This window comes from Neovison vison, chromosome 12 (genome assembly GCF_020171115.1).
Source record: "Neovison vison isolate M4711 chromosome 12, ASM_NN_V1, whole genome shotgun sequence".
In the NCBI taxonomy this organism is placed as follows: domain Eukaryota; kingdom Metazoa; phylum Chordata; class Mammalia; order Carnivora; family Mustelidae; genus Neogale; species Neogale vison.
This window is the reverse complement of record NC_058102.1, coordinates 38979098-38995017: the sequence shown is the minus strand read 5'-3', so window position 1 is coordinate 38995017 and position 15920 is coordinate 38979098. Positions and strand designations below refer to the sequence as shown.

The window sequence follows — 15920 nt, the reverse complement described above, 5'->3', positions numbered from 1 at the left end:
TTCTGAAGCATACACAAGTCCAACGTAAAAAGAGTTAAATAAAATCCAATATGGCCTCCTTATGATTATATTCCAATTAAAAATAAGCATTTTTTAAAATATCATCTAATCACTGACAGTATTAACTATGATTACCCATGTTCACCAGACATATGCTCTTGGTCACCAAATGACTATCAGTTTCAAAATTAAACGCTCCTGAAAGAAAAGAAAAAGAAACAAAAAAAAAACACTTCAACACTGAAAATATTAAAAAGATCACTGTGGAGCTGAAGAGTTCCAGAAATGTTCTAAACAAAAGTATGAATACTGGAACACATTTAAAATAATCTAAAATAAGATTAAATAAAATGTACATACTTTAATATGGTTCCTATAAAGGTAATTGGTATGTGTGTGTTTTGAAAGTTAATCCAGGAAAATAGACTCTTCCACATGGTTAACTTCTTAAGAGGGTATCAACTCACATTCTCACAAAATTTCTTTGGCACTATGCAAGTATTTAAGAAACTGGCACAAACTTTCTATAACCTTATCTTTTTGTTATAGAACATGTTAAACTACAAAAAAAAAAAAATGTAACGTCAGCTCAAATATGACTTAATAATCAAACTAAAGTAACTTTTTAAGTGAAGCTCTCCCTGCAGAGTATCTCACTCAACGCACATAAGGCATTTAAACAGATTACTAAAAAGGTGACAGCTGAGGAATGCCTTCATTTCTTTCCATGGTTTCTACCAAATGTCATTTTAGAAATGCCTATACAACACATGACAATGTGGAATGTCTCCACCCATGAAAGAGCATTCTAGTCGAGCAAGCACACTTTAGGGCAGTAACACAGAGCTCAAGTTTGTCTTTTTATGGTTAGCCAGCATAACAATGAAAAGATAAACAACCAAAATACTAATAAGGTCAGAAAATCCTGGCATACAGCGATTTGCAGTGAAAGTGTTATTTAGAAAAAAATATACAAAACTGTGATTAAAATCATTTGAAAATATGAATTAGCTTCTAATGCCAGTATCTTAAGGACTCCTTTTCTAAACCAACAACCAACAATTTGTTTGAAAAAATTCATTTCTAAAGTATGTTGCATAAATGAAGCAAAATTCTGCTTTTATTGGTAATCAGGAATATATTCCATTTCAAAAATAAATCTAAAATCCTGCTAAATTTTGACTGTAACAATGGCCACCTTTGCATTTTAAGCATTATAATAAAAGTAAGTTACTGGTATAAACACTCGTATTACAATTTTTAATGACCACTGTGTGCCCAGGTCATGCAAGTCTCCACTTTGTACTTTGAGCTGTGCTTTAATATAAATAAGCAAGGAAATACATTCCAGAGGAAGACTACATGTGCAAAGGCTTATGGAAATATATATATGAAACTGGTGATTCCTAAAATATGAACTGGTGGATCACTTTCACTGGTTTTGTGAATCTCTAGTTAAGTTCCTTTTTGCTCCATCTTGGGTACTCAGGGGCCAGGCACTTGTACCCTAATTATCTGGCCTGCCACCACCTGAGTGCCCCATATCCTTCCAAAAGGAGGACACAGGTAATCGAGTCATGAAATCTGTTCATCCCCAATTACTCACTCTACTTGCATGAAAGATTATCAAGAAAATTTCTGGTCAATACAGCAATAATTTTATAAATTGACATGACTCCCCACTTTCTTTTATTTATTTGGATACTATAGCCTTTTGTTATTAAAATATTCTTTTTCTTTATGAAAATGGTGATAATAGTATAAAGTGGTCACATTGGCAAATAAAAATTAGGCTATCCTCTTTTAGTCAAATTTAAGCAAACAGGTCTATGAAATGTAAAATTATGGGAATCAGTGATTTAATGGGCAACACGTAAGTTACATTCCAAATGTTGCTCTCACTTATTACCACTAAGGAAAAAAAATTCTGGTGCCATTTCCAAGTTAAGATCTAAAATATAATTTGGCTCAATTTTGCAAAATGATTTAAAATTATTTTTTTAACTTGGATATTCCTACTAACAAAAGGCTTCCAATTAAAATAAAATATGATTAACATTAATAAGTATGGTTTACTAATTCATAAATTAATTCAGTTAATTATATTAGATTTTCATGTATTATCTCAAGTCCTAATTATAAACACCAATAATCACTGTTCAGGAAGTAAAATGCAGATTAAATGGTAGTGACAAACTAAAGGTTGTTTTTTCTTTTATTTTGTCCTGATATGAGTTTTCCTATAACTTACCTCTTTTCATTAAAAGTGGTATATATAAACAAAGCATGTACAGTAAATGCATACATAAAAATGCCTAAAGCAACAATATAAATTATTTTTAGGATAAAGGAAAATAGAGACATTTAAAGACTAAACTCTATGTCTCCAAAAGAGGAGTTTTTGTTGCTTTTGTAACTTCCTTGCAACTTCCCAAAGCACTTGATAAATATTCTGCACAAAATGACCAGTCAAAAACAATCCTGGCAGTTCCTAAACTTTAGGCTAGATTCTGAGGTTAATTTAGATATAGTACTACTATATGAACAAATAAAGTTCATAAGGGGGTTAGCTAGCTAAAACAAAAGTAGATGAAGAAAAAATTGTGTGATATTGTGTGTATGTGTGTGTGTGTAGTGTGTGATTCATTTGATTCCAGTTAATTCATTTGATTAATTTAATTCAGCTGATTGAGAAATCTCTAACTACTAATAATCAATCATAATGACTAGAAGATTTAAGAATACTTCTTCAGACTTAAAAGAAGAAATCTAGCATGGTCTTAAGTTTGGGCTTTGGAATAAGAAAAACCTGCATGTTAGAACCCAGCTCTGTTGTTTATTATCTTGGCAATCTTGAGCAAGAAAGAAGGGGTGCTGTGAGAATTAAATGAGATACTGGTTGTAAAAGCATGTACCACAGTGTTCCACATATACCAAGTCCCCAGCAAATGTTCACCAGCCAATTCCACTTCTCAATAAACACTGGTAAGTCATGGCTAATAGCCAACTCCAACTCAGAATAGACGCGAAAGAACTTTTGGAGGTCTTCCATCTTTCAAAGATGTACACCTTTTAGTATACAGCACTCCATCTTTCCAACATAATTATGGAACCCCATAAACTTTCATAAGAAAAGTGGGGGTGAAAATGGAAATATTTTTCAGGCAGAAAGGGAATCAGGACCCTCAAGAAGTAATGTTAAAGCAGTAACAAAGTAATTTTCTATATTCTCCGTCTCCCATAAAAGTAATCTTTCTAGTCATCTTAAAAAAAAAAAAATCACCTAACAAGACTCTTTTTTTAAAGAAATATATTTTATTTTTAAGTAATCTCTACACCCAACAAGGGCTTGAATTTACAATCCTGAGATCAAATCGCATGGTCCACCAACTCAGCCAGCCAGGCGCTGCTAGACTTTTTTTTTCTTTTTCCTTTTTTTTAAGCAGAAGTTCTTTTCTTATGTGAACAGTACTTGTCAAATGTGGTAACAAATTTCTTCTATTCCATCTAGTGCTTCTACCTGATTATACTAGAATATGCTCAGTCACAGCTTGCAATCACACTAGCTGAAGCACATGAAAGATGGTCTTGGTTATGACACTTCAAAGTCAGACCACAAAACTGTTGCCAGGAAGCACAAAGGCAGCAACTGCAGAGAAGACATTGTAACAGCAGAACTGTGGGCACTGGTGCCCTAAACCAGCACACCCCATATATGGATAGGGTTGTCCATTTATTTGCAGGAAGTGAGGGGCCAGTTTAGAGGAGTTAAAAGTTTTGTTTGTTTAGGTGTTTTTTTTTTCCTTTTAATAGATTTAGGATGATTTCAATAAAAAGTTTTAAGAGCCATCAGCATAAATGTGTTAGTCTTCCTAATTAAAAAAATCATGTAGAGAGAGTAATTTATACTACATGCTCTTTTAAATAGCTATTGCTGTTATTATTTATAAGTGATTCATTAGATTCTTCTAAGATCTTAACATCCCTCACCCCCCGAAAAAATAAACAATAAACTCTATATTCACTTTTAAACAGATTTCTCATATATAGCAATTACATTATTTTCTAACAAGAGACTCAATATCAACCGCTCCAATCTCTCTTCCTTTTGGTTGGAAAACACTTTAAGTAGCCTTATTAGAATACTTTTAAAGAGAGTTACATTTCAGATTACGATTCAGTGAAAACAGCTTGGCTGAGAAGATTAAACCCTTAAGAAAAGACTGCACAAAAGTATTCCTTTTACTGTCAAGAAGGGAGCCACATATTTTTACAAAGAAGCTTCAAATGGCGCCCTTAAAGTTGATAAAAGTTGTATTTTAAGAGCAAAAGGATTGAATACTAAACTTATCTGCAAGTCTATCTCTATTGAAAAGTAAAAGGAAACTTTATTTTAAAATTATGATAGCATAGAACATGGATCTAATTCTACTTGGTATACCTGTATAGGACCTAGTTCAGACTCTTATAAAGAAGCTGGCAAATTAATTAATGTCTCAAATAAATATTTTTTTAACACATTACTAGGATTTAAACTGGTTTAGGGCTTTTTAAAAGGAAGAAGATTAACATTAAGAACTTTTTAAAAGCTCAAGATAGTTAAACAAATCTACACAGAAGATCCACAACAAAGATTTTCATTTGTTTTATGAACACCTAAGTTCCACTATGTGTAAGAACAATAAAACTTTGTACTTGTAAAAGTACACGTCAATAAATCTTTAGTGAGCACCTAATATGTGCCCGACTCTGGAAATACAGACATGTGGGAAATTGGGTCCTTATACTCTATCAGGAAAGACAAACTTAAAAACAAACAGTATTCAATAGAAGTGTTTCAATAGCAGCAGAGAGGCAAAATATAAGATACAGTGAGTACCCCAGAGAAGAGAGTCCTTCTGCAGTACCATATTCTTATTCGAATTCAAAGAACAGAAAGATCCCTACTGGCTGGCAATTCCACTGAACTCTGAAGAATAACTAAGATTTGACTGGCAAAGAGAGGGAGGATAGTCTAGTGGCAGAAAAAGCATAACCATTGGCATGAAAATAGAAAGGTAAAGAGTAAAAAACAATGCAATGGAGATACATCAGTTATAAGCTAAAATGATGAAACACTAAATTTAAGGAAAGGAGTGACACAATGAAAGTGATATTGTTAAAAAAAATTATTTTTAGAGCAATATGAATGCTGGATTGGACCAGAAACAGAACAGAGGCAGAGAAAGCAGTTAACATATTACTGTACTCCAGGGATAATGTAATAAAGGTATAAACTAGGTTGATAATGAGAGTAGCCAGGAAAAGAACTGATGAAAAGGCAATTGTTAAGATTGATTGGTAATATGTAGACAAGGGGATGACGAAACAATAACTGAGATGTTTAAAACTTAATCCAGAGATTAATGACATCATTAAAAGATTCAGAGCTATCAATGAGAAGAGTAGGCTTGGTGAAGAAAGATTTAAGTTTTATTTCAGGTTGAATTCAAAGAAATTCCTGACATTGATGTAAAACTAACAACTTAAAATACTCAGACTGAAAAAAGGATACAGGTGAAGTCTAAGGAAATAAAATTAAACATACATAAGTATCTAAACTAATGTTACCTGATAAAAGAGTATAAAACTGAATGCTAACTATGAAAATCCATGTTTGAGTAAGAATCCTTTGAAGAAATCACAAAGCTAAATGTAAATGCAGTAATTGCTACTCTATGGCAGAGGCAGTGAACCTCTATTTACTATCTTACTACTTAAAAACACATTTTTAAATATAAAATCACAACATAGTGAATAATATTTCATTCTACATCAATACATCAGCACTAGAAAAATGGAAATGAGGGACTGGTGCTCTGCAGAAATGTGAGAACTGGAAATCAACTTGATAGTTACTGGCACAGAGTTAAGTAGATAAGATTTTAAGGTAAAATCGAAGGTTAAACTCAACATTGTTGGAAGAAATCTCAGTCCTGCATTATGCACACCAGTATCAGCAACAAAGCATTCTACAGAAACCTCTATTACTCTTCTAAAATCTTTATAATGTATACTGAAATACAGATACAGATCACAAGGCAGAAAACTCAACCAGGTACCTTTAAAATCAGAAGTGATTAATGCCCACCAATTAAAGTGAAAATCTACTCTAGACCTCAGTTCCAGAAAATGAAGTTTATTTCAGCTTCAATACTCTTCAGCATTGTTTTCTAGCTATGGGAGTCAGCAGGAGAGGGAGGCTACTCCATAGACCAAGACAGGAAATTTGACAAGAACACTGCTTTTTCTCCAATATGGATGACATATTTCTATACAAAAAGAACAGCTAAAAATTAAGCAGCTTTTGTAATTTCTAATGAGAGGGCACATTCAACCAATAAACTTTTAAATATAAGCTGCTTACATTAAAAATGGAAGTACAATATGAGATTAAGTGTATTTATGGCTTGTAAAGTTTCTAAAACTTTTCTCCTGACAGTGAAATTTAAGACGCCTGATTAAAACCAAAAAGATAAGTGAATATTCCCAAAGACTAATCAATAATCTAGCAAAAACATTTTAGGTATTATACGCTTTTTTGAGAAGTTAATTAAAAAAACACTATTCAAGGGCTATTAAATGAGTGGGTCCACTTTAGGTTTTATAATTTAAGTACTTAAAACAAGCAGCATTCAAGAGATTTCTTAAAAGGTTAAAATTTTCTTGAGATTCCTTTTTAAAAAGTTTTATTTACCACCTTTCACTATCTGTCGTCCTGAATTTGCCCAAAACGAACTCCTTGTTCTCAAAGTCGCAACAGGGGAAAAAGTATGAGTTGATAAAAAAAGAAATGAGAGTGGAGAAAACATGATAAAAATTTTAGTACTTGGTATTTTAAAGACTGTAGCTTCAGGGACTTAAGGAATGTGCAGATAAATTACAAAAAGATATTATGCAAATGATTATGCATAAACTTTTGCTTAAAAGCTTGTCAGGTAAAACAAAATACGCAATAAAGGCTATACCTGTGTGTTGTCAAACTACTGAATTCTGTTAATCAGGAAAACATTGATAAGTCAACTAATTCTTGCAACATGTCCAAACTGAAAAGGGGAAAAAAAAAACAAACTTAAAAAGTCTGTTACATGTATTTTCTCTTCCCACCTAGGCCAGTATTACATTAATATAAGCATTAGAAAATTTCCTCTTTCCCCAAGCCAATACAATTGGGTTCCTCCACGAGTGTGAGAACTTTAAATTTCTATCTGACAATTTTAATAAAACATATTGATGTAAACCATTATCCAATTGTACCCTGACCTTAGCATACAATAACTGTGTCTTTCAGAATTAATTCCATACTAAATCGTGCAAATTGCACTTAAAAGATCTTTCATCTTACATAACTACATTACCATTTTTAGTGCCAAAAGTTTCTTTCATTCTCCATACCACGTTTTTAGAATCTAGAGTTTGCTATGCTTTAAAATAAACCTCAGCCAAATAAAAAGTATGCTATACATTAAAGACTTCAAATTTATGGAACAGAAAAAGAACTACAGACCACGCTATATTTTTACTGGGTGCCACATTCTGAATTCCAGATTTGTCGAGCAATTTGTCAGTCATTTCAATCCATCCAGTCAACTTTGTAAACAAAGGCTATAAGCCAAGTTTGATATGAGAATTCAATTAAATAAAACTTAAAACGGTCATCATTCACCAAACAGGAAGCAGTAAAAGGAAAATGCCACCACACACCTTTTAAAAAGGCAGCAAGGCAATATTCATAAAATACAGAGCCTTAAGTTTCAACCTCTCTAACAAGTTTTTGTAACAGTCTTAAATAAAATACAGCTATGATCTTCCACATACAACCAAGGTAACGTTGAGCTAGTTTACAAATCTTTTCATTTTAAGGGGAAGCTATTGCTATTAAGTCAGATTCTAAGTAATTCCAAATTGCCCAGTAAGAAAATAGAAAGAGTCTATGTCTTGTCACCTATTACCATCACTCAAAGATTGCTTTTTATGCAGAACTGTACGTGGTTGTGTTGCTTTTGGCCTGTTAAAGGCAAAGCAACATTATCTCTGGATTGCCAATAGTTTCTCCTTATTTGGCTAACACTGAGCGATCCCAATCAGGCTACTATAAAACTTTAACATGCACAAAGCATCCATTTTGAGAAAAGTTTGTGAACAGCTTTCTTTTTTATCACCCCCAAAAGGAAAATCGGAGCTTGGTAATCGGCTCTGAAAAGCGTGCCCAGTGTTTATTCTGCTCTTTCTAACCCCAGTGCACACCCCAAGACGTGGGGCTCCAGGACCTCTGACACTGCGGCAAACTCCTCTCCCAAAGACACTTCAGTATATTTGGGTCCGGCGGTGGGTAAGGCCTTTTGAGCACTTCTTTACCTTACCCACCTCATCCCCTCCCTTTCATCCGGAGCAGATCAGCTAATTACACCCCATTTCCCCCTCCCCAATGACCAAGAGTAATAAAGGAGAAAACAGGAAATCATCCGCTCAGACACTCGGCTTAGGGCTCTTGATTACTATTATTATCGTCATCATTTGTAATCAAGCCCTAAAAACTACAGTAAATTCAATGCCCACCTACAAGCCAAAGACGTCCATCTGCTCAAGTGTCCCTAATGCCCCTCGTTGGTCGTTTTCTTTAGCATCCCTCGTCGTCCAAGTATATCACTGACATCGGGCCCAGGTACAACCCCAATACACCCCACCCCGTCTCGACCCCGAATCCCAGACACACGTCCACAAATGGCCCTGGCGCCCCAAGCCGATCACAGTCCCTTTTTCCTCTGCCCCGGAAATCACCCGGTTCCTAACACCAACATCAACTAGTCTGAAGGGGGCCTCAAGCCAGAAGCCCTCCCTCCACCAGTTCTCTTCCCCCTCCCTCGCGGGAAGCCGCCCCCTCACCCCGCAGCAGGGAGTCTCCCGCCGCCCCCAGCCTCCAGAGGCCGAGGGTGGAGAGCAGGCCCCAGCAGGAGGCCGACGAGAACCCGCAGGATCAGGAGACCCGGCGGTAGGGTGCACAGACCTGGTGCAGGGCAGTGAGTCCGTCCACATTGGCGTAATTGATGTCGGCGCCGCGGTGCAGCAGCTTGAGGACCTCGTCTGTGTCGCCGCTGGAGCAAGCAGCCAGGAAGACGGCGCCATCGTCGAACTTCACCTTGGTCTTCTGGCGCTTCACCACGGGAGGCTCGAGGTCCGTCTCGGAGCCGATCCAGCGCTTCAGCTGCTCGTTCCGCTTCTGCTTCGCGTCCGCCATCTTCATCCCCTCTCCTGCCGCCGGGTCTTCTTATCGCGAGGGGGGGAAGGGGGAGGCGGAGAGGGAAGAGAGGGGAGGCAGGGGGTGTGTGACTGCTTCTATGAGTGCGGGCCAGAGGAGGGCTGGGAACCGGGAGGAGACGCTCGAGACTTCCAGTATCCCACAGAGCACTGGGGCGGCGCGCCCGGCCAAGCGGACCTCCCTTCCTACCCCAGAAGCCCTCCCGCCCCCGGCCCAGCCACCCGTCACCGGCGGCCAATCTAACGTAACTTCGCGAGATCCGGACAGGGAGGCGCCCTTCGGCCAGTGCGCATGCGTCCTAGTCCTGTGCCCGCCCCAGGAAGAGCGCTCCCGCGAACTGCGGCGGGGGCGGTCGGGCCGCCGGAGGGAAGCGGGTGTGGTCCAGGCCGCCGGGGCTGCTGGGGGCTGGGACCTACCTGGAAGGGCGGAGACAGGGAAGGGAGGTTCCGCCGCTTGGCTGAGGGCTCCTGGGGTTCCGGAGGCCAACAGTCGGGCGGTACCGCGACTCTACCGGGCCGACCCGCCTCCAGGGCTGTCTGAGCTCTGCAGAGTAGTTCGCTCAGGGCGGAGGATTTTCCTATTGGCTGCGTTATAGGGATGCAATGGAGGATAGGTCGTGAAATTCGGCGCTTGCGATTTTCTGCGGAACTCGGATAAACTTGGGCTTGTCAGTATTGATAAGAATCTCTCAAAAGTGGGGTCTCTGTAGCCGACGGCTCTGGTGGCAGTTACCCAGATCTCAGTCATAGGTGACCGCCTCATAACAAGGGTTGACCTGCGGTTGATTGCGGCGGCTTCCTGCCAACCTTCACTGTAGAAATGTCTTTCCTCTTATGCTTGTTTTTTTGTTGCTTTGTTTTGTTGTTATTGTTTCTCTGTATTTCGGGTCCTCTCTTTCTTCAGTGCTCTAAGCCTGCCTTGTATCACCAATGAGCTTAGCTCAGCCTCGTTACTGGTCGTAACCTTTTAAGGGATTTCTGGTTCCTGCCCCATCGCTTTCTAAGGATGGGTAAAGACCCAGCTGCTTCTACGGTTCAAAGGAATGTTAATATTACGCAATTAATTCAGTTGGTATTTATTGAATATTTACTATGAGCCGGTCGTTGTTCCAGGCACTGGTGATCCATTGGCCGTAATGAGTTAAATCACCTTTTGAAGTTCGTGACTGGAAAAAAAAAAAAAAAAAGACTTTGTAAATCATTATAATCATTTCAAAAAAGATTTTTTTTAATTTAATTTTTTTTTTAAAAAAATCTTTTTGTCTTGTTTGACACCACACACACGACTTGTAACAATAGCTGAAGTCTTTGAAGCCATCTATTGGCAGTCTCCACCAACTGATACATTTTTTTAAACACTCCATTGTTTTAATCCACTACATGTTTGTAGAATATTTGGAGGTAAAGTAAGACAAGTCATTACTCTTTACTATTAAATGGACTTTAGAATCATCTAGACTGATTCCCCTAAGATCTAATTAACTAATTTTACTCAGCAGCAGGATTAGGATTTTTTCAGCAAATGTTATGCACCTGTACTGGGTCAGGCAGGCATTATTCTAGATGTTGAGGATGCAGCACTAAATAACTAAGCTTTTCTTATCCTCCAGTAGACTACACTGCAGCCTATCATACTGAGAAATAGAATATTTGAGTAAAATGCAAGTAGGAACCCACCTGCCTGTAAGACTGAATTTTCTGGAGTGCAAAAACTAGGATAATAATAGAACTCAAATTAGGATAAAAATATTTTCTCTGGAAATATTGTAGAAATAGGAAATGAGTGTAATATGCATAAAATGCACCAATGGTAATATCAGACCTTTGAATAATGATGGTGTTAGGAGCTGAAGAACTGTTAGGGCTAAAATATAAATTATCTATTCACTTTAAGAGCTCCAGAATCAGTTCTTATAATAAAGGAGTGGAATCTGAGAACTGCCTTGCCAGCCCTTCTGTCTACCTAGAAAAACTGACAAACTTATCCTTACTATTTCCCAAGAATGTTATGGTCTATTTGGTAGCTCTGAAATACAAATTGGTATCTCAAGTTTTCATGTGGACAAGAGTTTGATGGGAAATATGCTATTTCTGATTCAAGTATTTCAAAATGTAGAATTAATAAAATAATAGTTTATTAATAAACCATAAATAGCTAAGTATCAGTTACCAAAGTCTACCAGTCAAAAACAAAAACCCACCTGGGCTACTGTATGCAAATTTCTTTGAGTTTAGCTTTCCTTCCCCAGCTCTAAGGGACAGCAAGTTCCATGTTAATCTCATTGGAAGCAGTCTTAAACTGCCCTCTGCTTTGCCTTATAAGGAGGATTTTTTTAAAAAAAACGTATTATTGAATTAATACTGAAGTCCTGTGGCTAATTCCAGAAGAGGCAAAACTTCTTATTTAAAAAAACAACAGAAAGCTAATCATTTCATAATACCTTAGTAGCTGAGTGAACTTCAAACTTTAAGCAGAAGAAAGGAAAATACAAAATAAAAATTAAACTATATTAATTTGTTACTGGTTTCCTTTGCTGCAACAACAAATCATCAGTCATGTTGGGGTCTTAATTACATGCAGGAGGTTGTCAAGAGGGAATATATTTTTTCAAGATTTTATTTTTTCAAGATTTTATTTTTATTTTTAAGTAATCTCTATACCCAGCATGGGCTTGAACTCAACAACACCAAGACCAAGAGTCACATGGTCAGCCCTCTGAGCTAGGTAGGTGCCCCCAAGAATATGTTTTGATTTTTTTTTTAAAGATTTTATTTATTTATTTGACAGAGAGATAGTGAGAGAGGGAATACAAGCAGGGGGAGTGGGAGAGGAAAGAGCAGGCTTCCCGCTGAGCAGGGAGCCGGATGTGGGGCTCTATCCCAGGACCCTGGGATCATGACCTGAGCTGAAGGCAGATATTTAATGACTGAGCCCCCCAGGGACCCCTGTATGTTTTTAAAAGCCTAATTACACCACAGATATTCCTACTAACATTTACTTATTTGTTAACTTATTTGTTAATTATGATAAACTTGAAGAATTTTTAATTAAATGATTATTTTAAATGCTTACACACATGAAGCTTAGATATTTTTCTGTTCTCTCTCTCTGATGTACCATTACCTAAAGAGTCCAGCAATAATATGATACTACACTTATAGTCAAGTTTATTATTAGAAAAACAGCTAGAGAGGGATGCTTGGATGGCTTTGTCGTTTGGGCATCTGCCTTCTGCTCAGGTCATGACCCCAGGGTCCTAGGATTGAGTTCTGTGTTGGGCTCCTTGCTCAGTCAGGAGTCTGCTTTTCCCTCTGCCTGCTGCTCCCCCTAATTTGTGCTCTCATTCTTCCCCACCCCTCACTTCGACAAATAAAAAGAAAAACAACAGAGAATATAGTAACAAAGGCACAAAAGCTTGTGTGTGTATGGCCTTAACTTAGTACCAACCTATACAATGTGGAGACTTGTTTATTTTTTTACTTATGAATGAATCTAAACTTGAAAATATATTTGATTATATTGTAATATGTGAACATAGAACAAGTAAAGGAAAATTTTAAAGTCATCCCAAGCAAAAAATAAAAATTTCAGAATTAGCCTTTTGTTCAGTAAAAGACTGGTGAATTGCCAGATAGTAAAATGCTTTTTTCCATGTCAAAAGAAGTTAATCTCTAATTATTAAAGAAAATAATTAAGGGTGGCTCAGTCAGTTAAGCATCTGACTCTTGGTTTCAGCTAAGGTCATGATCTCATGGGTCCTGAGATCAAGCCCCACTTAAGGCTTTGCACTCAGCAGGAAGTCTACTTGAAGATTCTCCTTCAGCTCCTGCTGCACACTCTCTCTCTCTCTTTCTCTCTCTCTCAAAATAAATAAATCTTAAAAGAAAAAGAAAATAGTTAAAAACTCTTGAGATTCACATTGTTTCTTTGCTTAATTATAGCTCATTGCTTTCCGAGCCTTCACAACCTTCATAATACTGAAGGTATGTATCACTAATATAATCTAGGATGCTGAAGTTTTCTATAAACCAACTTTCTGTTCAGTGAATCTTTTTCCATTATAACTTTTATTGTACAACTGGAAATATATTTTGGTACAAAGTGTATGTAAGATATTGATAAGTGAAGTCATACATTTAAGTTCTCATCCCTAATTCAAATCTGAGAATCTAATTTACTTTTATACAGTTGAGAATAGAATAGTCAACAAGGCAGTTTGGTATCATCGCCTATACTCTACACGTGGTCTAGACTTCTACTATATAACAATCCTTCCAAATGTTGTTTTTAGGAACCTAAAGGAAAGTTTGCAATCTGCTAGCATTGTAAGGTATTCAGTCCCACCCAGATTGTTGACTGGGACCAACCCCGAATCACGCTAAGTTGCTTCAGACTCTACTTTTAGATCAACCATGATTTCTAGGTCATAGCATCTAATCTCTTGCCTTGACTCTGGGTTTAAAAAGTTAGCCTCACTCCCTGGACCCAATGGCTCACTACTCTGAAAGTCATCTTGCTTTTAACTCTTCAGGGTAAATGCTCTGTCACATCTGGCTTCATCCCAAGAACGTAACCTCAGACATTTACTTGTGGCTGATATTCTCATGAAGTTGCTCTGGTGCCCATAAATAGGCAATCAGATGAATGTCTGGCAACAATTTTAAGTACAGAAATAGAGCTAAAAAAATGATGACTTGCCTCTATTGTGCATGACTTACAACCTGTATCATGGTCAGTGTCAGAACATCACATGGCCATTCAAATGAATTTCTCAATTTAGTGTTCCCCAAACTTTGTCATGATTTTTGCCTGATCCAGAAACCACAAATACTATTAAAATGTTTCCTTTAAGCTTTTTTAAAAAACTTAGCTCTATTTTTGAAAATAGATTTACTTTAAAGGAAACATGTCACTTTTGTAAGTGAAAAACATTTCCAACTGACATAAATAAAAGAAGAGCTTAAAAGCAAATGCAATGAAAACAAAATGTTATACTAGTTAGGTTACCTGCCTATGTTCCCAGCCCATGGCCTCCTCTTAATTTGTTAAAACAGGAAGATTGGTAAGTGTTGGGAATATTAGCATCAACCTGTTTTTTTTCTACATAATATGATCGTAAAGATTAAAGTGTATTGAAAAGAGAATAGCCTTTTTGCTAAGTGCTTCACTGACATTTGAACATCCCATCCATCTAAGATTACTTCGTGTACTACCAGTCTACATGTCTCACACTTTGGGGGACAGTGGCTGGCTTAATTACCATGTATAATAATAATTACAATTAATTTTTGTGAGGATTACAAGAAGGGCCTTAATGACACACCCACCCCCAGGTGTCAAGGCAGGCCATTGGAAGGCCAATTTATATGAGAGTATCTATGAGCTCCAGGAGAAAACATGACAGGAACTTCACAGCTAAGAGTCACCTCCATAGCAACAAAATTACAAGAGCACTAAATTCTGCTCCAACATCTGAAAGGAGAGTTTATGTTCATGAGCTCCATCTTGGAGCACTGGCTTTTATCTGAGGGATTTATTCAAATGTGCTTCAACTCACATCATAGCAAAAGCTTCTAAATTCCTCCAGAAACCAGAGTTCAAAAAAAAAAACAAAACAACATTCATAGCAGAATACTAGTGAGAGTGGATATGCAGTGACAACAGACACAGCATCACTGGTAATGACAATGCTCAGTTGGGGGGTGGGTGGAAACAATGTATCAATTTGATGTGGTGGTTTTTGGATTAGATGAATAATGTTTGCAAGAAAAAATTGAGATTTTTGTTTCTTTTCTTGTATTTGCCTCTTTTCCTTTCCTCATTTAAGCTGATAGCACTCTTCTTCCTTGCCTCAGGGGTTGTTTGTGTCAGGGAAAAAAAGCAGAAGTTGCTTTCAAAACACTTTCCTTCCTAGCTTGAAACGGCCACCCCCAGATTACTATTTAAAAGATTTTAAGACTAGTAATCTGGTTGGAAGTAGTGTGCCAGGTAGCTATGAGATTTATGGAAGCCACATTTACATAGTATTGTAGATCAATATGAACAGAAACATTTTTCTGAATTTTATCTTCACTAGAACACTGTTAGTTCATAGTATGATGAATTATTAGTTTCATTTGGGGTGGAGAAGAGGGAACCAAGCAGAGCAGTCTTCCCAGTCTACCTTTGGGCACTGTCATGGGAAAAAAGGACCTCACTGAGAATTAAAAAGTGATGCTTAGGCTAAAAGGATGAGAAAGATGTTGGTGGGTCTCTAGAGCAGTGAGGATCTGCTACCTGATCCCTGGAAATGTCCCTGGAATGTGACAGGATCTGAGAGGGAATGGCTGAATGGCTGCACTAGAGAGTCCAGAACCTATGCCTGGGAATCTCCTTCGCCAAACATAGCTATGCCCCAAACTTGGCAAGTGTTATGGTCTGAATATCTGTGCTCCCCCCACCCATCTGTCTGTTGAAGTCTTACCCTCCAAGGTTCTGGTATTAGGAGGTAAGGCCTTCGGGAACTGGTTAGGTCACTTGTGCCCATTTGTGCTCTCTGAGGGCCCAGAAAGCCCCCTTGTCTCTTTCTCCTAGTGAGGGCACAGTGAAAAGATGAACCAGGAGGGGAGCTCTCACCAGACAC

General features: G+C 37.6%; 1 protein-coding gene across 6 annotated transcripts in view; it reads right to left on the bottom strand.

Moving 5' to 3' along the window:
• PPP1R12A (protein phosphatase 1 regulatory subunit 12A) overlaps positions 1-9495 on the bottom strand; it is a 149685-nt gene extending 140190 nt beyond the window's left edge. For 3 of the 6 annotated variants that reach the window (XM_044227561.1, XM_044227560.1, XM_044227559.1), the window contains exon 1: positions 9047-9495. In XM_044227561.1, coding sequence (XP_044083496.1) covers positions 9047-9283 — 237 coding nt within the window. In that variant the 5' untranslated portion in view covers positions 9284-9495. The remainder of the gene's footprint in view (positions 1-9046) is intronic. The other 3 variants (XM_044227557.1, XM_044227558.1, XM_044227563.1) reach the window with 1 other exon arrangement.
• Positions 9496-15920: the final 6425 nt, after the last annotated feature.